A 24095-nucleotide genomic window follows, 5' to 3' on the forward strand; every position below is an offset into this window, starting at 1 on the left:
AATGCCCATCAACAGAGGATTGGATAAGAAAGCTATGGTTCATCTACTCCATGGAATACTACTCAGCTATTAAAAAAACCAAAATGCAGTTCTTTGTGGCCAAATGGGCCAAACTGGAAACCATAATGCTAAGGGAAATGAGCCAATCCCAAAAGGTTAAATACCACATGTTTGCCTTAATTTAAGATGATATGATGTTATGTATAACATGTTATGTTTTGAATGTTATATGTTGTGTATAAACTAAAATTGAAGTATAGGTGAGGTGGTCACAGAAGGTGGCTGGGAACTCGCATTTACTTTTAACATATTGGTTACTCATTACTATGTCAATTAATTCCATAATGATGTAAATTTTTGCTGATGGTATGTTGGAGCTTTCAATTGACTGGGATGATACTCTGCTGGCTCTGTCATCAGACCAGAGAGGGTATACCTAAGAAGCCGTTGAACTTGACGGGACAATAAGATGCTGGACTCTATGTTTGGTATACGCTTGCAAAGGGGAAATCTCAACTGAACTTGAGCTGTGGTTATGCAACAAGGTGGAGGAATCCACCATGGTGGGAGGGTTTGGGGAGGGGTGGGGAGAACCCAAGTATCTGTGTAACTGTGTCACATAATACAATGTAATTACTGAAGTTAAATAATAAATAATTAAAAAAAAAGTAAAGCAAGGGCACAAATCATAAAAAAAAATAAAAAAAGGAAGCAGTTCTGTAAAAAAAAAAAAAGTGAATTTTTTGAGTATTGTGTCATGGTTATAATGGAAAGACTGAAAACTGAAGAACTTTGTGGATTAGTATTAAGTACATTCTGATATTTTCACATATGCAAATCATAAAGCAGTTTTTAGCTTTTTAAATTTTGTCTTCAGTCTCGTAACAAGCTGACTTAAAATGTATGATGGCATCCGATTTTATTAATCTTTCTACTCAGCACACATTAATGAGTATGTGAGTGCCCTGAATTTCCAGGTGGCAGTGAGCACCTTAGCTTTCTTGCAGTTTCTTTGGTATGTACGTAATTAGTATACATAGTTGCCAAACAGTTTTTCCCATGTTAATCAGTATCTTTCTTCCTTATCAGTAGTGTGTACTTGTCATCTAGTGTTTTCTTTAACTAAGCATTGAATAAGTGACAGCTAGGATCACTACTGATATCTTAGCAGATATTCGCTTTACATTATGGATAATTTTTGTTCTTACAAGTGGTTATAAATTCCTTTTTATGCAATGTTTTATGGAGATATATACAGATACTTTGAACTATAATGAATTTGTAATAGAGAAATAGCATTTGTTAAAAACACAGTATATTAAATTAAAAAACACAGTATCATGAATATATTCACTATATAATCAATATGGTTTGTTTAGTAACATTGCATTTTTAAGGAATAAAATATAAAGTGTGTTCTACTTTCTGGTTCTTAAACAATGACTCAGGAACAATCTGACATTATGAAATGGTAAGTGAATATCACTATTTGTAATCAGTTATAATAGCCTGGGAATGCAAAACAGATTAATTATGCTATTATATTTTTTGAGTGCATTTTTGGCCAAGCTGCTTCATTTATTTGGATCTCATATGATGCTATCTATTAATGAGAGTTTGAATTAAACAGTCTTTGCTTCAGATTTCTTTTTGTTTGTAGTGAAAATTCTCAATGTGATTCTCAGATTTTCTGAGGCTAGTGAATTTTATTTTTACATGACTAAGCAGATACTAACATTTGTAAATAAGCAAATTACTATGAGCTGATTTTTGTTGATTGAGATGGTGACTTAATGCTAGGGAATAATGGGAAATGAGATTTAACAAAGGTCTTGATAAACGCCTTGACAGTCGTACTGGGAAGTATAGATGTAATGTTTAGTGATGGATCACCAAGTGGATGCTTCTGAGCAAGGGAACCGAAAAATAAAATGTGCTTTTATTCTAGTTGCTTTTGGTAAGATGAAATGACCGGGGGAGCTTTGCATTTCCAATGAAAGATTAACTTGATGAGTTTGCAGCAGAAAAGGTTATGATTTTGAAAGAAGTCATGACTTTTAAATATTAACCATATGTCTAGTCTGATTTCCATTGAATTTTATTAAAACATAGTCTTGTAGCTTGAGGGTGAGAATATATAGTTGCCATAAATCCAGGAAAGCATATTTGCTGTTTTGTCTTACTTCACTAACCTTAATGGTTTCCAGTTGCATCATTTTCTTGCAAAAATAAAGGGTTTTATTCTTTTTATGACTGAGTGATATTTATATAACACATTTTTAAAAGATTTATTTATTTTTATTGGAAAGGCAGATGTACAGAGAGGAGGAGAGACAGAGAGGAAGATCTTCCGTCTAATGATTCACTCCCCAAATGACCCTACCAGCTGGAGCTGTGCTGATCTGAAGGCAGGAACCAGGAACTTCTTTCCGGGTCTCCCATGTGGGTGCAGGGTCCAAAGGCTTTCGGCTGTCCTTGACTGCTTTCCCAGGCCACAAGCAGGGAGCTGGATGGGAAGCAGGGCTGCTGGGTTTAGAACTGGCGCCCATATGTGATCCCAGGCGTTCACCTTAACCGCTACGCTATTGCACTGGGGCCCTATATAACACATTTTTAATCCAATAATCAAATAGATGTCTGAATTGATTCAATATCTTTTTAGAAAAGATTTATTTATATATTTTTGAAAGGCATATTTACAAAGAGAAGGAGAGACAGAAAGAGACTTTCCATCTGCCAGTGCTAATCCAGTCTGACCTAAATGGCCAGTGCTGATCCAGTCTGAAGACAGGCACCAGGAGCTTCTTCCAGGAATCCCACCTGGGTACAGAGGTGCAGGCACTTTCCCAGTCCATGATCCGGTAGCTTATGGATTGGAATTATAGGAGCCAGGACACAAACCAGAACTCATGGAATGCTGGTGCCAGCCCCAGTTTCTTTTATTAGTTATTGTGAATCGAGCTGCAATATGCTGATTTTATTTTGTTTGGGTAAATTCCAAGGACTGGAATTGGTGGGATATGTGGTAGATTGGTTTTCAGGTTTTTGTGGTAACTAATATGCAGGGCACAGAAAAAATTTAATGCATATGAATAAAATTGCATTTTGAGACTTGATTATTGTTTACAGTACTTATCTATACTCATGAGGAATAATGTTTTCCCCCTCTTTACTGTGTGTTGAATTATATACTTAATGGAGGATTAAGCTTGTGAATGTAAAATAGTAAACTGAAAGTATGTCATTGTAAACTTGAGCAGAAAAAATAAGAAAGGCAGGAAGACGACGTGAGGGAGGAGTGGTTGGCAGCGAGGTCATGTGCTTCTAAATCTGTATTATAGGAATGCATGAAATGTAAAAGAAATGGTGAAACAGAAAAAAATTGCCAGAAGAACTTAACACCTCACCCTAGGGTTTCTATGTATTGATCTCTTGTGTTTTGTTAGATATTAAATATAAAATTTAAAAAAGCAAGAATGATGAATAACTACATTTTTTGAGCAGATATTAACTAATCAAGAGAAATGATACTTAAATATTCTCACAGCTCATATGTTGTGCATCAGTTATAATGCATGTAGGCTGTTGTTTCTGTTAATTCTTTTGTGCTTACCATTTATGTAGGCATTTCACGTTTATGTGGAGTAGTTATTTTCAAAATTGCTATCACACTCATACAGCTATAAAACTTTATTATGTAACCATTCTGTGGATGTCAATGGTTTAAATGATTCTTTTCTTTTTCCCTAGTCTTTTTTAGCACTAGTGAACTTGCTATCCTATCCTGCTATGTATGAATTGGTTGGCAACAAAGATCTTCCTAATAAAGCAGAATATTCTCTTCGTGAAATACCAACATGTGTTGTTGTAAGTAATTTTCTTGTAATATTTTTGAGACTGGCAGTAAAAATGTAATTAGCCATTCCCACTGTTGATGACTTTTAAAAGCTGGTATTTATCTATGCATTATCAACATTTGAATTATGTATCAGTGCATCTGTGATCTACATTGCCTAGTAGTCCCAACATCTATCACAATACAAGGGTAACTCTTGAACAAGGAAAGAGGTTTGAAGTAAATGAAAGTGTATGTATGAATTGCTTTATGAAGACTCATTATGTTGCTAGTTATACCAATACTGTGCCTTCATTTGTTGGATAAATAGAGGACAGCCCAAAGCCTTGTGATTCTGAACCCACATGGGAGACTGGGAAAGAAATTGCTGTGTTCTGGCTTTGGTCTGGTTTAGTTCCAGCTGTTGTGGCCACTTTGGGTCATCCTCGATTGCTTTCCAAGGACACAGCATGGAGCTGGAAGGGAAGTGGAGCAGCTGGGATATGAACCAGCACTCTTACGCATTCCCAGCAGATGCAAGGCAAAGACTTTAGCCACAAGACTATCATGCCATGCTATGTGATAATTTTTATAATCACTTTTAGCCTTTGTTAACCATAAATATTTTTAATCTTAATAGTGTTTAAGTTTTAATTTTATTTTCAATATTGTTTACATAGATATTGCGTGTGCCGGCAGGTGCTGCTACTCAGCCTGACATGGCACACCGCTAGTCCTGTACTCTGTGTTGTGTACTGTTGTCTAGCTCAGCTGACCCACACTTATTTCAGCTCCAATTAGTGGGTGGTACCATCTAGCCTAGCCTGGCCTACCTCTAGATTTGGCTTTCATGTGACCTGCTAGGTGCTGCGATCTAGTCCTGCCCATCCATGCCCATACTGATTCCTGTGAATGCCAGCAGATGCTGCCACCCACATAGGGCAGTCTGGACCACCCCCAGAACCAGCCCATATGCAGGCTGATGGATGCTGCAGCCTTTTCATACCCAGGCTCCCCGCAGCTATAGCTCTTGTGCTTACCGGTGTGTGCTACATCATAGAAGGAAAGTCCCCAAAGTTCCCTTACCAGGCCCAATTCCAGCTCTGGTTTTTGTGCATGTTGATGGTTACATTGACTCATTGCCAGCAGCTGCAGCAGCCTAACCCAGCCTGGCCTGCCCCTAACCCTAGCTCTCATGTGAACAGGCAGGTGCTGCAGCCCACCTTACATGGCTCACGCCCTGTTATGGCTGCTGCACATGGTAGCAGGTGCTTGCCTTGCCTATAGTCCCAGCCTGCACATATGTTGAGTGCTACATCTTGCCTGGCCTGTCCCACCTCCAGCCCTGGCTGATGTGTTCAACAGCAGGAGCTTATTTAGATTTTCATTTCTGTCAAATTAGTGTTTTTAGAGTCCACATATGAGTGAAATTATGCAAACCTAATTTTTCTATGCTTGGCTTATTTTGCTTACTGATTGAGTACCACTTCTATCTGTGTTATTTAAAGTTTTGCCATTCCCTTCCTTTGTTGTTAAGTATTATGCCATTGTGTATATGTACTTCATTTCCTATATACATATTTTTAGTGGATTGACACTTAGGTTGCTTCTATGTTTCTCCTGATTTTGAATATTACTTCATAGCACTTATTGGGCTCTTCTTGAACTTTCCTCCTGTTTACATTTGTATTGTCCATTGTGTGTATGTGCTAGAGTTTATTCATCCATTTATCTATTGATGCACATTTGGTTTATTTGAAGTATTTTGCTTTAATAAGCGATATTTGAATTAATAGTCTTAGCTTATATTTGTCAATAAGCATGTATTTTTTCCCCATCAGTGTGTAAGAAATTCCAACAAGCTTAAGAAAGTAAAACAATGTGCAGTTATGAGGCCATGGGTTTTTAGGTCAGAATCGGTACAGTGTGTTTGAGTTTTTTGCTCAAGTTGTTATGTGCTTGAAGTGAAGGTTTTATCAAAGCCATGTGCTCCACTGGATGGTCTGAGAAAATATGCTTCCAACTTCACTCTTGTTTATGTTGGAATTCACTTTCTTGCAGCTGTAGGTCTGAACTGCCTAGATCTTTGTTGCCTGCGAGCCAGATGTCCCGTAGGTTCTGCAGGCCACTCTTAGTCCTTTATCCTGGGAAGTTCTGCATTTCCTAACTGGGGAAGGGAACATCCTTCATATCAGATTCCTTCCATTTTTTCAATCCCTTTGAATTGCTGTTTTTGTACAGTTGGAAAAAACCCTATGTTTTACATCATTCCTGTGATTAGGTCAAATATACTTTGGTAATCTAAAAATCTACAGATTAAGAATTCTTATTAAATCAGGAAGATTTCATCATAGTCTTACTTGGTTTTGTGTTTGGTATTTGAGAATCTAGAGAGCCATTACAGGTAACACAGTGTCTTAGGGGGCTAATTTTTAGAAACACTACCACTGGGTTTAAAGGTAAATTCCTATGTAATACATATCAATATTTGGTGTATAATGCTTGATTTTCATCCATTGAGAATATTTGTTCGGTAGTCCTGTTGTTCAGGTATTATTGTACCTATGTTCCTATTAGGATGCTTTACAAGAGTATGTGAGGCCCGGAGTGGTAGCGTAGTGACTAAAGTCCTTGCCTTGCATGTGCCAGGATTGTATAAGGGCACTGGTTCGTATCCCAGCTGCCCCACTTCCCTTTCAGCTCCGTGTTTGTGGCCTGAGAAAGCAATTGAGGGTGGCCCAAAGCCTTGAGATCCTACAACCATGTGGGAGTCCCCAAAGAAGCTCCAGGCTGCTGGCTTCAGATCAGCCCAGCTCCAGGCATTTCAGGCACAAAGCACATGGAAGATCTTTCTTTCCTTCTCTTTGTGGATCTGACTTTTCATTAAAAATAAATCATCTTTTAAAAGAAGAGTATGTGGTCAAAAGAGAAGTATTAAGGTGAGAAGTGTTAGCTTGTAATTTTCTCCTTATTAACAGGCATTTTTTTTCTTGTTTAAAAGTCATCAGCACTGCTTTAAAAAATAAAACATTTTTGTATCTGTGTTACTCGTCTCAATTTTTGGAGATTCTTTATGTTTTAGGGATGTTAGGTCGTGTGCCAGGTGTCTCCTGAAACTCTATCCTTTATGAACAACATACATAAACTTTTTAACAGACAATAGTTTGTGTTGGAATTTATTTTCCATCCCTACACTTTCAGCTACATGATAGTGGAATAAAGATATTATAGCATATTGGATAGAAAAATGCAGTTTGAGTAAGTTTAGGCAAAAAGAAAATTTATTGACTTGATCAATCAATTTTTAATATAATCGAGGACAGTTTGAAGCAAAACTATAAATGCCATGATGTCCACATTTGTTTCTGTATCTGTCTCCCTCCTTACCACTCTTCCTTTGTCCTGTTGTCACATCCCATCTTGGTTTTGTTTGAGAACCAAATGTAGTGTAATGGTTTTGAATTTGTATATGGAAACTGACCTTCTGAATTAGCCTTGTAATTGTGCTGTTTATTAGTTGTATGGCCTTGAGCAGGTCTGATCAAACCCTGCTAAAAGAGAGTATTGTGGTATGTGAAATGAGCCAGACAGAGGAAGGACATGTGTTACAGAATACTGCTTACATTGTGAATAGTACAAGTTGGGGAAGTTGATATAGTTGAATTGTTATCCTGCATACCTAGCATCTGTACTGGAGTGCCCATAGTTGAGTCTTAGCTTCTGTCCAAATTCCACCTTACTGCTAAGATGCTTCCTTGGAGACAGCAACTGACGGCTTGAGTAATTCAGCGCCTGCCTCCCATATTGGAACTCTGGGTTGCATTCCTGGCTCTGGTTTTGGCTTGTTCCAGGCTCTGCTGTTGCAGGTCTTGGAGAGTAAACCAGCAGATGAATGATCCTGCCTCTGTTTTTCTGTTTCCCAAATCATTAAGTATTCATAAAAAGTCCAGATCATAGAAGCAGAGAGTAGAATGTTGGATGTTAGTAGATGGTTTGGGAGGAGCAGGGTAATGAACCAGGAGCTTCCTCTGTATCTCCCAAGAGAATTCAGGGGCTTTGCTTTCCCAAGCACATCAGCAGGGAGCTGGATTGGTGGCAGAGTAACCCTGACTCAAACTGGCATGTGTATGGGATGCTGGCACTATAAGCAGCAGCTTTAGTTACAATGCTACAGTGCTGGCCCCAACTTCCCTATTTCTAAGGTAAAAGGAATCAGATAACTGTCTGAATGCCATGTGTATGCTAACAGAATAGCACTCAGATGTTCATCTATTTGTATATATAATGAATATTCCATTCTGTTTTTCTAGTCTGGGTTTCAGACATGTCTGTTAGGTTACTAGATATGTTTTCAAGCCAGATAATATGTTTTTTTTAAAAAAGATATTTTTCGTTCCTGGTGGCGTGGCCTAGTGGCCGGAGTCCTCACCTTGAACGCACCAGGATCCCATGTGGGCACCGGTTCTAATCCCTCAGCCCTGCTTCCCATCCAGCTCCCTGCTTGTGGCCTGGGAAAGCAGTCTAGGATGGCCCAAGGCTGGTTCCTGGCTTCGGATCGGCACAGCACCAGCCGTTGCGGTCACTTGGGTAGTGAATCATTGGACAAAAGATCTTCCCTCTCTGTCTCTCCTCCTCTCTGTATATCTGACTTTGTAATGAAAAATAAATAAATCTTAAAAAGACATTTTTCTATAACTTTTTATCAGCCCCAGGCCTTTAGTTATACTTGCCTGTGCTGGGAAGCTGCTTTTTGAGATAGGAAACTGATTCTCTTCTTGATACACATTATGGTGCTTAGAAACTGAAGCTTTTCGTAAGGAAGCCTTCCCTGGAGTTTCATTTTCTTTCCTAAGTGGTGATACGTCAATGTAATCCTCTTTGAAGAAGAAAATATTTACCGTAACCTTTGTTCTCTGAAAATGTGTTATTACTGATCGATTACTGCAATGCAGTCTTCCATTAGCTTGTTTGTAATATGATCCCTTTCTATCATTGCCATCCTCCCAGTATCTAGTACTGCTTTTCAGGACTAGAACTTTACAGTTAGAAGGTGTCCTATAGTCTGAACTAGCATTCAGCAGTCTGTATATAGACAACTGTGCATGTTTCAGCCAGTTGCACTAATATCCTACTAATGAAGAGAAATTGGTAGAAATCTGGCTAGAAATTACTTTGCATAGAATTTTGTTTTTCTTTTCAGGCAGAAGAGAGTAATATAAAATTTAACAATCTTGTAGTTGATTCTGTGAAGATTATGGTGAAAGCAATTTCTTTAAAATGAAAATAATTATTGAGCAGGAAAAATATTACATATGTGAGGAATTGTGTAGCAAACAAGTTTCCTTGTTATGTCTCCTGGATACTTCTTAACAATATCTGGGCAAGTGAAAAAGACCTCTGTGTCTTATGCTGTAGCTATGTCAGGAACATCAGAGGGAAAACATTACAGAAGACAAGAGAGCACAGAAAGGCCATTAATTAGAGTAAGGTGTTCAGCTAGAAATTTTGAATATGGGTATTTAGTTAATCTTGGGTAGACCTTGGATATTCATATGGGTATTTTAAAGTTTTGTAAATTGGAAATGATTTCTTTGCATGACCTAGAGAATCTCTGTTAAAAACTATGTCCTACAATTGCTAGATAAAATGTTCAGATTCACTTTACATTTGTGAGCTTCTTGTTTTTCAAAGTAGCCTACAGTTGGGAAAATTTTATCCGTCTTCACTGACTTGCACATTGCTTACCAGTTCTAGAGTGAAGTGTAAACAATTGATCAGTTGGCTTGAATATTAGATTCACTTCAGCAACTCTTACAAATCGTAATGGGCAGGCCACATCCAGCACAGTCAATTAAAAAAACCTCTGGGGGTAGGTTTCAGTGTATTTTTTTAAACTTCCTCTGATGATTTTAGTTGTGAAATCAGATTTGAGAACTATTAATCATCTCTTAAAAATATTTCAATGAAACATAGTTTTGCTGTTTATTTCAGGATATTATTGATAGAGTGACAATATTAAATTCTGAAGCAAAGATTCGCTCTCTCTTCAGCTACGAACAGTCACACATCTTTGGTTTAAGGTAAGGTACTAATTGTTAAATGTGTAGATTTAATATTTGTTTTGAGAGGCAGGTAAACAGGTGAAGAATGAGTGTGTTCCTATCTGCTCATTCACTCTGCAACAGCTTGCCGTGTTGTGAGTGAAAATGGGAGCCGAGAGCGCAGTCTGTGGCTCCTACATGACACTAAGGCTGTCTTCTCAAGTCTGCCCTCATTAGCAAGAAGCTGAAATCAGAACCTGGAGCTAAATACCAAGCCGAAGCACTCTGATGAGAAGTGTTTGGACATACTAATTGGTGTCTAATCACTAATCACCTGCCCCTGCATTTTTTTTAGACATTATGGTGTGTAAACGGCAAAGATTGAGCATTTCTTCTATATATTTAAATTTTTTGAAAGTTAATATTCAAAAGTATATTTAAAGATAATTTATCTAAAAACTCAAGAGCAAAAGTAATTTTTATGACTGTAATAGACCATGTAAAATATAGCATTTAAACTTTTATGCTATGGCCTTTGTCTAAAATTAGGTTCTTTGTTAGTAGTCTTAACTTTTGTTCCTTTGATCAAGGCATTTGGCTGGGTTGGGGAATGCTGTTTAATCTTGTTTATTCTGGAATTAATTGAAGCTTCTGTGGGCAGTGGGTATTTGGTTGGACCATTGCCTTAAGGTAGCCGTGAAAGAGGCTGTGGAGTGGACGATATATGATGAGGCCCAAATCTTGTACATGGATATTTTTCATTACTCTTCAACTCTGCTTTTTATGAAACTCAAATATTTCTGATTGAGTTTTTATTCTTTTATATTATTTGCATTCACATAGAACACAAAGTAGAGTTATATAGGCTAAAAAGAGTTAGGAAATTCTCGGTTTTAGTTATACATTAAATTTATATACCTTGTTTCCCTTCTCTATATTATTGCCTTTTAAAGCAGTGAGTTAAGGAAATTTTTCTCTTTTTATAAATTTGTCATTTTTAAAAAATTTCTATTAGCAAAGTATTGTTTTAGGCATGAGGGAGGTAAATAATGTTGTCTGTAAAAAATAATGCAATTACTTTTCTAAAACTAGGATTCTCCAGTGGACATATATTTTTTAGATCTACACTTTACCATTTTTGGTTTAGCCATTTATTAATGACTAGACTTCATCTTTGGATAGTCTAGCTCAAACAGTGGGTAAAGAAACTTGTAGTGGGCAAAGAAACTTGCAGCTGTCAAAGTTTTTCATCTTAAAAGAGATTTTACATTGTTTCCACTCTCAGTTTATCATATCACTTGCATCATCATATTGCAAGCATTAATAGGCATAGTATACTAGGAAAAATGTTCATTAGGTAGAATCTCATTTTCTAGAACAAGTACATTTCTGAGTTTTGTAGTTGTGAAACATAGATTTTGGCTTCTTGTTGATATTGAGTGCATTTCTTCTTTTATCCAGCATACTAATAGTTAATAAGTAACACTTAACTTCTGTAGTGTATGCTTTCCCATCATTAGGAAGTCATTCTATCTTAGAGAATGACAGCCTCATGGTTGGTAGGTGTAGTCAGCTAGTACAGTATGATGGAAGGCGGCATGCACTCTGCAGTGAGACCGCCATTTTCTGGTTCTTTTGCTTGAAGAGGGTTCTCAGTCATTCACCTGTAAAATGGAAGATAATTATTTTTCTCATAGTTATGAAAATTACATATGAAATATGAAGTCAGCTAAAATTGGCACACAGCTGGCACAATCAACATGGTAGTCACAAATGTACGCATAGTGGTGTTTCATGTATTGTTTCTGCCTACTTGTTCTTTGCTACTTTCATGTTTTACCGTGAAATTTTTTAACCATTTCAGTATCTTCATAGTTTCCCACATACTGCCACATAATTTGCTGTTTTTTCATCAGTGTTCAGGGAGAGAAAATGACTAAAATATCCTTCTGAGGAAAAGTTTATATTTTAACTATATGTGGTTTTCAATGAGTATTTTTTGACAATAAATTTATTTTCATTAAATTAATTATATTCTGTTGTAATTTGAAATTTGTTTTTCAACTGATTTTATTCTGTTATTGATTGTGGAGGTCTCAAGAGGATCATTTAACTCACAACTTTATGTATATACAAATCTTCCATTATTGTAAGTTTGGAATTTTACATTTTTCTTAAAAAAAGATATATTATTATTGAAAGTACAGATCTACAGAGAGGAAAGGCAGAATGATCTTCTGTCTGCTGATTTCACTCCCAAAGTGGCTGCAACAGCCAGAGCTGAGCTGATTTGAAGTAAAGGAGCCTTTTTAATGTCTCCCTTATGGGTACAGGGGCCCAATGCTTTGGGCCTTTCTCTGCTGCTTTCCCAGGCCACTAGAAAGGAAGTGAAGCAGCCAGGACGTGAACGGGCACCCACAGGGAATCCTGGAGCCAGGACTTGAACTGGCACTTACAGGGAATCCTGGAACTTAAACGTGAAGATTAGCTAATTGAGCCATTTCGCTGGGCCCTGTCTTTTTAAGTGCCTTTTGTTTCTTTAATTGTATATTCACTGTATCATTCTTTCAGTAGATCCCCTCAACAGTGTGCCTAGATTTCTACATTCAACTTTTCTTATTTCATTCACTTTACAACTTTGTTACTAAAGTGTAGAAACATGAGCTGGCAATGTGCTGTGGTAGGTTAAGTTGCTATTTGGGGTTCTGGTGTTGATTTTGACCACTGTCTTAAGTCCTAACTGCTCCAATTCGTATTGAGCTCCCTGGTCACGTGCCTGGGAAACCAGCAGAAAATGTAAGTATGTGGGACCATGCCAGTTGCTTAGAAGTCCTGAATGCAGTTGCAGATTCCTGGCTTTGGGCCGGCCTAGCCCTGCTGCTGCATGGCCTTTGGGAAGTGAAACAGTGGGTAGAAGATTTCTGTCCTCTGTCTCGCACCTTCTCTCTGTAACTGTGCCTTTCAAATAAATTTCAAAAAAAAAATGTCTAGAAGTGACCTTCAGGGTATAGCACAACTTGTTTGCCACAAAAATTTGGTGATGCTTAATGAAATGTGGCTTTCCAGTTCTCATTAGCATTCTATTCTATAAAAAGTTGTGAAGTTTAATTTTTAAGATCTTTGTACAAATCACTAATATTTGAGAAGATTACACCTGGTCAGCCTCATTTCCATCTTCCCCACTCTTCCAACTATTCTTTCATGTTAGATTATTCTCGTTGCTTTGAAGGTATACTTTTGTTTGTTTTATCACAGTCAAATAAAACAGTCTCCTTGGAACAAATAGTCCTTGATCTCACAGCTTCTGTCTCAATTTTTCACTCTCTGTAGCAGAATACAGTTTATATAGACTCTCTTTAATTGTTCACCTCTGTTTACACCTCAGACCATTGTAGCTTGATTTTTCTTTGCATGTTCTAAATTTTAATTAATGTATAATTGTACATATCTGGGATATAGAGGATAATTCACTTTATGTATGCAGTGTGCAAGATCAAATAAGAGCAACAAGCATTTCCATCTCTATAAATGTTTATCACTTCTTTGTTAGGAACCTTAAAGTCTTAAGAGTTCTTTTTAAAAATTAGTGTAGACTGGAGCTACACTTCTGTTCTATAGAACAATAGTCTCTTGCAAGCAACTCTTCTGTCTTGACTTATGGATATAATCTTCTCTAGCTTCTCGTTATGATTGAGATCCCAGCTTCTCCCTGGCAGCAGTTTAAGGAAGTTTCACCTTTCCTTACCCAAGGAAAGACGTCCACCCAACAACATTACAAAAGTGTGTAGGGGGAGGAGAAACAGGGCCCACACCTAACATTCAAAAACACTGAATGCAGACTGGGCCTCAGTACTTCATGGAGATGCTTAGTCTAGTTTGTGGATTGTCTTGGTTAAACTTTAATGCTTGATGGCATACTTACTGCTAAGGAAAAAACAAAAACAAAAAAGAATAAAAAAAATGGAAGAGAAGGAATTCTCTTCATATTTCTCAGTGGCTGCAATTTCTTCTTCCTTTCTTCAGTGTTTGAGTACTCAGAATTTGGTCTTGAATTTCAGGTACACGCTTTTCTCAATAAACTCTGCCTTTTGTTTTTCCCCTATATACCTTTGGCATCATTTTTGCACATAAATGTTAGTAGATGGCCCAGTACCTGTCTCTATCGCAGATCTCTTTTCTGAGCTCCTAGAGTAATAGGACAATGCCTAGGTGCTCTCTGACAACTCAGCTGATATGTATCTCAGCCCTCCGGCCTCACAAGTTTAAAATAGCCGAAATTAAATTGTTGGATTTCCTGTGCATCCTCCCAGTGGCCATCCTTAAGTGGCCTAAACATTATTTGCTTAATTTTGAAAGTCCTCTTAACTTTTTTCTTTGTTTTTCAAAGAACAGTTTTTCTGTTGTAAAGAAATTCATGCAGGAAATTCCCTTCCATTTCTGAAAGTCATTGTTAAATTGAGGAACATCATTCTAGACATTTCTGTGCATAGTCTAGACAACAATGTAAATGTATAAAAATAAATTATTATATAAAAATACATTTATAGTAGAGTTGTCACTTTAAATCCCAACTGAATTTTATAAGGAGAACCCTAGTGAGACTAATGGAATTGCTGATTTTCCAATACATGTATTTTCCCTTTTAGTGATTACTAATTTCCTTAAGATTCCTGTGAGGGTAAGAAAAAGTTAAAAAACCAAAAACCACTGTATGTACAGTATTGAAGAGGTTTGATCTTGATGTACCCTTTGAACCAGTGTTGGTTGACTCTGCTGTGGGTGATGACTGCAGCTCCCATGACCTTCCCTGGTCCTGTTCCCTCCTGCCTCAGAGGGGTGTTTCCTGCCCATCTCCAAACAGCCTCCTGAGTAAGAGACTGTGTTTTCTGGTCTGCTCGGGAAAGAGATTAACCTAATCTGAGATTTTCTGTGAACGTAAGAATGTGTTTTGTAACTGCAAGGTTTATTTATCAAGCCAGTGTTTACTGAGCCCTAATTATGAGTTATGCCTGGTGTAATGATGAATAAATCTGATGAGATATTCGTTTTCTACATTGCTAATTAGAAGGGAAGATTTTGTACTAATACAATGACATGTGTTTGGTTAAATGAGATATATACAACTTCTCAGTGTGGATGTGATATATGTTGATGTTTATATGTATATACATATTCCTGTGTGTATATATGTGAAGGTACTTCATGAAGTTGATGGGAGTTTGAATTAGAAGTTTGTTTTTATGTGAAAATTTAAAATCTGTGTAAAATTTTTTTCATTGTGTATGTTTTCCATAAAATCTTTCAAACTACTTGTGTGGATGGATTTTGAAATTAACTTGCACAAAAATTAACTTATATACCAATATAACAGATATTTGATTATAGTACATAAAAATACAATTTGTAGAATTGGTGATACTATATACAGGAAAATATTTAGATCCTTACAGAAATGAAATACATTGCTTCTGCAAATACACTGAATTAATGTTGTGAGAAAATGACAAGAGAAATGAAGAGGCTTGTGACTGCAGGCAGGAGATAAAGCAAGCACACGTTTGGAATTTTGTCAACTGGAGATGATAGACAGCAAAGTCTGTACTGCACGGAATCAGTCCAGTCCCCCAGACAAGTGCTTGCCTTCTCCCGCTAATGATATGATAATGTTTAAAAAGCAACATAGTTTATAGTAATTAGTAGTAGAGAACTGTGCTATTTTTATAGTTTAATTTGGTTATCAGTGAACTCCTAGGCATTCAAAATACATTCAAAATAATGTTCAAATATATGTTCAAAATATATTCCAAAACAACTGCAAGGGTTAGTCCCTAATTTTGCAGGTAATTTTACTCCTTAAAATAATTCAAATTAACTTACAAAGGAGACACAATTTTAGTTTCAGAAATGTTTTGGAAGACAATAGAAAAGAGAAGGTTGTTATGTGTAGAGGAGAAAGGCAGTGGGGATGTCGAGGCTGAGAGAGGGAGGCTGGGGGAGAGACGGAAAAGTGATTAAGCTAAATGGGAAGAGGAGTAGGGAAGTGAGAGTTGATGAATGTGAGTGAAGTGAGTGGGTGAATATGAGAGAGAATATATTGGGTCAAGAGAAAGAGAAATCATATCATGTGATTTTTGAAAATTCAACTTTTTGCAGTGAGGTAAAATGCTCAATTCCACTCTAGATTGGGACACTCTTAAACCATATTTCATCTTTCTTGTCAAAAATGGATATAAGAATCAAGTGCAGAATTTGTGGCCTCCTGGCTCTCCTCAAATTAGCACTAACTAATGGGGAATTCTCAGGGCTCACAGCATGGTTGTATATGACTTAATACGCTTTGTATATTGACCACATTAATAATAAAAGCAAAATGTCTTTAGAATGACCTTTTGATTACATTCAGGTTATGTCATCCTGTTTTGCATTTACTTGTTTTGTAGCTGTGAATATTATAATGATAAATGTAGAAGTCTTTTGAGACTATAGAATAATGAAACGTGAAGTACATTTATCTAATGCATACAGGTCTTTAATTAGTATATACCAAAATACATAAATAAATATTTTATAAAGGTTCAAAGATCTTTATAAAATTTTTATGTTATATTAATCTTGTGCAACAATATATTATCCGCTTGCATTAGTTAGCATCACCCCAAAGATCTCAATGCTTAGCGCAGAAATCCTACAAGCTTTCGAAGGATGATAGTGTGCTGAGTCTTGTTTTAATTTTTGCCCTAATAATCTGTGACTGATGGTGCTTTAATTTTATTCTTGAGACTGTTTCCATTTTGGTTAGTAACATGGCCATTTTCCCATGGTTACACCTGAGTCCTTTACCCAGGAGGAATCTTATCTCACATTTCTGATGTAACAATGATAGAATGGGGCCTGGTCTGATGCTTCATTGGCTAAATCTTTACATTGCAAGTGCTTAATCAAATATGGGAACTTACTTGTGTCCCAGCTTTCCACTTGCCACCCAGCTCCCTGCTTGTGGCCTGGGAGAGCAGTAGAAGATGGCCCAGAGCTTTACGACTCTGCATCTGCATGGGAGATCTGGAAGAAGCTCTTGACTCCTGGCTTCACATTGATTAACCTCTGACTGTTGCAACCATTTGAGAAGTGAACCAGCAGATTGAAGATCTTTCTCTGTTTCTCCTTCTCTCTGTAAATCTGCCCTTCCAATAAAAATAAATAAGTGAAAAAAACGATGCCAATTTGGGCATTTTAAAAATATCAATTAAAAAAGAAAACTTATTGATCTAGTTTTACTTAAGTTTAAAATCTAATAACATGAAAAAAGCTGTTTGTAAAAGACAATTGGAGTGTCCTTTTGCTATGGCTATTTGGGGAATGAACAAATGGATAGAAGAGTCTCTCTCTCTCTCTCTCTCTCTCTCTCTCTCTCTGTATCCTTCTCAACTTGTAGTGCTGTTTTCAAATAAATAAATCTTTTAAAAAAGAAAGTAAAGGATAACATATGTAAAAATTCAGTATAACTAAGAAATGTTTTGGAAAGGAAAAGTATCATTTTATTTTTAAAAAAATATTCAAGGCTGGCATCATGAAAAAGGAGGCACTAGTTCCTTATCCTGGGACCTGTGTGTGGCACAGCAGATTAAGCCAACCCTGGCAACACTGATATCCCATAGGAGCAATGGTTCAAGTCTTGGCTGTTCCACTTCCGATCCTTCTCTTTGATACTGCACCTGGGAAATCAGTAGAAGATGCCGCAAGTACCTGGGCCCCTGTCACCCATGTGGGACACCTGAATGGAGTTTCAGACTCCTGGTTTCTGCCTGGCCCAATCCCAGTCTTTGAGGCTGTCTAGGTAGAGAAAGAAAGGATAGAAGATCTCTCTCTCTCTCTCTCTCTCTCTCTCTCTCTCTCTCTCTCTCTCTCTCCATCTCTCTTTTATAACTTTATAAGCAAACCTTAATAAAAACAAAAAGAGGCAATGGCAATTTCACCAACACTGGCCTTTGATTCATAAGAAAGACACAGAAATAGCTCCACTGGTAGGAGCTCAGCCTGCTGGCGATGATGGTATCATCTTCAGCAGCCACACCTGGTCAGGTAGCAATGCACATGCTGGACTTCATGGTCAACTCGCACACCATGGAAATTGTGTCAAGGTAGAGTACACACGAACAAAGGTCAAGTCAGGTAGGGTATAAATTCTAGCTCTGTGTAACAAATACTAAGACTTCTTTCCAGAAATTTTCTCACCTGCAGAATAGTTATCAATAATATCTATGTCACAGAGCTATACTGACAATAAAATTAGTAAATGAAGCTAACTACATGCTTAATACATGTGCATTCAGTAAATTCTAATTCTTTTTTTCCTATAGGTAACCATCAAAAGTTAAGCACAAATAAAAATATAGAGAAAATAGAGTACTTATAAAATTGTTTTATTTGTTGAACAAGTGAAAAAAAGCAATTTCAACAGACAGTAAGTTGATAATGCATTAACAAGCAACTAACGCCAATATTACTGCCTTAACATTTCTGATCTTACGCTCTGCCAAGTAGAGGAATTTTTCACTCCACATCCCTCTTTAAACCAGAAATTTTGGAAGTTTCTTTTCTGTTGTTACAAATTTCCACCAAGGAAGCGATGAAAGAATCAGGATGTCCAAAGAATTCCAACTCTCAGTGTCAGTTTCCTCTCTATAACAATCTAGCCCACATCACATCTTCAAAACACTGGATTTGGTGGTTGACTGTGCTTCACAAGGGTTGGTTTTTAGGTTTGGGAGTAGGGATGAGAGGTCCCAAAGAGATCATTTTGAAGAAAAAAAAAAAGCAGAACCTTCCAGAAAGACTCAGAAGCAGCACGAATGGGTTTTCTCTCCAATTATTTTTACTTATAATTCATATCTGTGGTGGATGTTTGGCACGTGTCCAGATTCAATCATTATGTTTTCTTAACTCACCCGGTCAACTACTTCCTGATCTGGAGATTCTCTCTCTCTGTGAATTCATCTTTTGTGAGCAAAATAAACCATACTGATGGCTATCTAATGTCAAAGCAAAATACATACAGGTTTTAAAACTGAAACAAGTGAACTTCACATTCTGTGTCCTCACATTCACTTTGCTTTTCTGCTTGGGAAAAAAAACAAAGGAACCACTATCCAACAGAAATAGGTTTCATTATCACTGCTCCCACAAGTGTTTGTGTGGAGTTTTCACCAAAGCCAAAGGATGACACTAGAAACTTAGGGAAAGGACTTCTCATCCGTACAGTCTCAACCCTCAAAACTGAAGAATTTTCAGAATGATTCGCTAACAGACACTTTCCATGGGGACTCGGGAAACTCTGGAACCATCTTGAGCCATTTCCTCACCACATTGTCCTGTTTTATGAGTCCCCTGGGTGTCTGCCATCTTACTAACTTCACAGCCAGGGAGGGGAAGCCATTGCAAGCTCCATCACACACCTGACACAACATTCTACGACTCTTAGATGCGGAGTCACCTTAGCTACTTGGTGATATGGTCCAGATCAACCTGACCACGCCTTTGTGAATGAGAAACACTGGGAAGGCAGAGTCTTCAGATCTTTTCTGGGCTCCCTCTTCAGCTTTCTCGTTTGACAGCCCACAGCCCACCCCCAGGATTAGAAATGGTCTCTACCTTGTTCTCCAGCGAGTTGAACACGTTCCTCATCTCGTTGATTTTTTCGTGCAGCTGTTCTAGAGAGGTTATGAGCCCTCCATCCTGCCGCTGGGGGCGGGCTCCCACGGGAGGTAGGTTCAGGGAAGACTTGTACTTGGAGGCCTAGGGTACCACAGAGGGCTTCTTAGGCTCAAGGAAATGCGGGAGAGGAGTCCGAACTCTTTCTGTTTCTTTTTCTTTCCTTTTTTCCCCCCCATCTGGCTTCTTAACTCTTCTTAAGATGAATTTTAGTCAGTGTCTTCCTTTTTTTTTTTTTCATCTACATGCTTCTGACCTCAAAGCTAAATTTGCATCAATTTCTGCTTTTCGTTTTTTTTTCCACTTAGACTTCCCCTGCCTTTCTGCCTCATCACTAAGGTCAAGAGGCTACCATGAAGCAAACTCCACCCGGAGCTGGGTGTCTGGACCTTGAGAACTCTACAAAGGCACAAATGTGCATGTCTCAGGAACCTCTAGAAGACAGGCCAAATTTTTACAACACTAAATTCGCTAACAGCAAAAGCTCAGGTGTTTTTGACAAGGATGCCAAGGTTATCACTTGGGTTTTTCTCCTAAACCAGGGTCATTGCGGAAGAATTCTAGTTTTTCTGCCAAATTCCATTTGCAAGCTTTAGTTCCCCTGATTGATTCCCAGAAATGCAATGATCTAGAAGAGGAAAGTGAGTAGCAAGTTGAATGTTGAGTGTGAATCTCCCAGTTCTGTGCACTCCCTGCAGGAGTCATTCCTAGGGTCCTGTAGAAGTGAAAGTGAAGCATGGTGTTCTGGAAGTTTCCTTACTGGTTCCTGGATGACGGAAAGACCCAGAAGAGTTACTTTCTCTGATGTGAGGAGAGACCGAGCAGGGACTTAAAAATTCTAGAAAACTTTCAAAGGCAGTTTTGATGATGAAATCTATTACTGTAGGACTGGTTCCCATCATTTTTAAATTACAAGTCCTCTTAGTAGATAACTTATGTTCTTAGATTGTTTTCATTACATAGAAAAATAATGAGAAAAAAATCATCCCAAATCACATTATTTCAATGTAACCATTAACATTCATATTTTATTTTATTCTATGCAGACATAAAATTTATATGGTTGACATCACATTTTGATTCTGCCCTTTCCCCCTTATTATATAAGATTAATATACCATTTTTTTTCAAAAGCTTTTAAATTAGCTCTAAATGTCTACTGTTGAACAGCTACAAAACATGGGCTATGCCAGCATTTACCTGACACTAATTTTGCTGTAAATTTATGTTGTTTGTAGTTTTTCAATATTATAATAAACTACATTGCTATAGTTAAAAAAAAAAGACAATTGAAGTGTAAGGGACAAGCAAATATATTGATTTTCATTTTATCTCTTTGAGCAAAAACAGAGGATTAGGTAGAGGTCCAGGTTTTGTGTAAATTAAATTCACTGTCAGCTCTAGGGCAGTGCTTGTGTTATTGTTTTTGGCAGAGCAGCTAAGAGGATATAACCAAACACGATTTTTATTAAAGTAATATGTATACATAGTTTTAAAAATTAAGATGCATGGAAAAGTTGTTAAGAGTGAAGAAAAGTTTCGTTCCATGCATCTGTTTGTCTTTTTCACTTCTTTGATGGTGATGCTTTTAAGCTCAAGTTGGTTTTTTTTGGTATTTACCCTAATCATGTGTTAAACTGCTGTCTTGATTTTTTTTTGCTTTCAACTTTTACATTTTGTCTTTCTTGATTTGAATGTTTAGAACTTAGCTTTTAAAAACAAGGAAACTTTATTTTTCTTTTTTTAAATCATTCATTCATTCATTCATTCAAAAAGGCTAAACAACATTCAGAGGGAGAGACAGAGATTTAAGCTTAGAATCAATCTTCCATCTGCTTATTCACTCCCCATTCTGAAACATCCAGGCCTGTGCAGGTCTGAAGCCAGAAAGCAGGAACTCTATGCTGTTATCCCAAATTGTGGTATAATGCCCAATTATGTGGACTACCTGCTGCTGCCTTTACAGGAGCATAAACAGGAAGTTGGATCAGAAGCAGAGCAACTGGAGCTAAGATTGGCACTCTCATGAGGGTTGCTGGCCTAACTTGCTGTGCTAGAATGCTGGAATGGAGGCTTTCCAACTTCATTTTTGGACTTAGAAAACTCACTGATGACTTTACTGAATTTGTAGGCTTGGAAAACTAAAACTTAGGCTTGCATTTGGGGAAACCCAGAAGCAGCTTTAACATCACAATGTTCTAGAGCTATTGGGAATTGGAGACATTGAGAATGTACATTGAGAATATAGATGAAGGTGAAAGGTGAAGGTCTAAGACTTTCTGCATGAAGACTTCAGAAATGCCGGCAGGTTCCCTGTGTTCCTCCTTCAGATGGCTGCTCCTACTTCAGTGTAGCTTTTAGTGTTTATTTTCTGGGACCAGTGCGATAGTATAGTGGCTAAAGTCCCCACCCTTCATGCACTGGGATCCCATATGAGCACCAGTTCTAATCCTGGCAGCCATGCTTCCCATCCAGCTCCCTGCTTGTGGTGTAGGAAAGCAGTCAAGGATGACCCAAAGCCTTGGGACCCTGCACCCCTGTGAGAGACCTAAATGAGGTTCTGGGCTCCTGTCTTCGGATTGGCTCAGCTCTGGCAGTTGCAGCAGCTTAGGGAGTGAATCATTGGACGGAAGACCATCAAATTCACTGAGTATGTCTGTATATATTGTTATGAGAGAAAATAGGAAAGACAAATGTTGGTTTGTGGTCCAGAGCATCTTGTAAACCACCCCTCAGTATTTCAATGTGCTGTAGTTTCTGGATTGATGCCCCATTGAATTTCCTATGATGGTTTCCACCAAATTTCTAAGAGTAGCTTCATCTGGGGAATCAGATTAAGTCATAAGATGAATATATACTGTGTTTGCTCAGTGTTTCCCTTATTTTTGTTGTTAAATTAGTACTTTAGTCAGAATCAATGTTCCATAAATGCCATTGCTCAGGAAGGCATCAATAAATTCACAGTAATATAGTGTTTGATTGAGGAACTTGGTAGTCAGAATGTCAAAATCCCTCATCTTAGCAGGAAGCCTTTAATGCCTTCAGCTTGTCAAGAGGTAGTTGCTTGGTCTCTGCAAATTTATATACTGTATTTTATAAACAGTGTTGTTTTTTTCTTTCAGACTTAACAATAACTGTAATCAGATAATCTGTAGTGATGGAATGCGTACTGCTCAGCTCATCAGCATTTTCTATCCAAATTTTATAACCAATCAAATGTGTTAAGTCATGTTTTTTTTGAAACATGATTACATATGCATACTAGCATTTCACTTTCAGTCAAAAATAACATTTGTAATATAAGCTCAAAAATACAAGTGTATTATATACACATGTAACTCATTTTCACAGCTTTTACTCATGACTCAGAAGTGCTTTTTTTAAAATCAGATATTAGGGAAGACATAATACTATAGAATATTTTAGCATCTGCTGGAATTGGACTACTAGAGGTCTATTTTTTCACATGGAAAGATTCTACTAAGTACCATTTTAATTCACTTTGTTTGGATGTAGCCAAACCTGAGGTACTGATTTGTGTAGATTTATGGGTGATACATAATGGTTTGCATGGATAACTGGAGGCTCAGAAGAAGAAAGATTTGAGGACTAGGACAGAATTTGGGCAGAAATGTTTAAAGATATGATGTTCTTTTTTGAATACACCCAGATTGGAAGAATAATTTAGACACAAGCAAACATTTTCTGATGAAATCATTCCTCCTACAAAAGAAGCAAAATAATGTTTGTAGATGTTTCAGCCTTACTTCACCTACATTAGTGTCTGCTCAGTTTGCGCTATGAGTAAAGTAACCATGATCATAGGTTAAAATTATATTTACTAAGATAAATAACATGTTATTTAACAAAGGGAACATGGATTTACTTTAAAATCCTAGGTGTCTATGTATGATTCTTGTATTGCACCTTGCCAAACATCCTGGTAGTATCCAATCGACCATTGAAGTGGAACGACATTAAATCTGCTTAGGAGTCCATGTTTGATGTTTGAGAGTTGGAGTTTGAGTTTAATGTCTAATCTTGCTGTAGGTCACCCTAAAAGTTGATAATTTGAGCAATGTGGTAAATACAGTTATGTTTGTTATATTGTATGATAATAATGACAAGGAAAAAGTCATGTTCAGAATAAGAGCAGTTGTGTTCCAACTGTTTTCATCCAAGGTTAATTGGGCCCAAGGATGCAGTTCCTATAGATAGAGAGGGCCAGTTGTGCATGCACACGCTTGTGTGTGTTTGTGTATGTGTCTGTTTACCTGACCTCTCAAAGTTTATGAGCAATAAAATCATGAGAAAAGTTTATGTTGTTTAAAAAACTTGAAATCCATACATATGAGTTGTCTTAAAAGTTCATAAAAATTTCTTTTTACTATAATAAGCTTTTTATTTAATTTTCACATAATTTTGAAATATCCATATGTATATTTTCCCATATAGTTTCTTTCTTTTTTGGGGGTGCTTCTAAGCCAGAGACATTTATTGCTTGTGATTCT

General features: G+C 37.3%; 1 protein-coding gene across 1 annotated transcript in view; it reads left to right on the plus strand.

The window, feature by feature from the left end:
* The window catches only part of TBC1D32 (TBC1 domain family member 32), a 192735-nt gene that overhangs the window by 113164 nt on the left and 55476 nt on the right, over nucleotides 1-24095 (plus strand). Inside the window, exons 21-22 of the mRNA XM_058669172.1 lie at nucleotides 3751-3867; nucleotides 9827-9915. Coding sequence (XP_058525155.1) covers nucleotides 3751-3867; nucleotides 9827-9915 — 206 coding nt within the window. The remainder of the gene's footprint in view (nucleotides 1-3750; nucleotides 3868-9826; nucleotides 9916-24095) is intronic.

The sequence above is a fragment of the Ochotona princeps genome, chromosome 1 (assembly GCF_030435755.1).
Source record: "Ochotona princeps isolate mOchPri1 chromosome 1, mOchPri1.hap1, whole genome shotgun sequence".
Lineage (NCBI taxonomy): Eukaryota > Metazoa > Chordata > Mammalia > Lagomorpha > Ochotonidae > Ochotona > Ochotona princeps.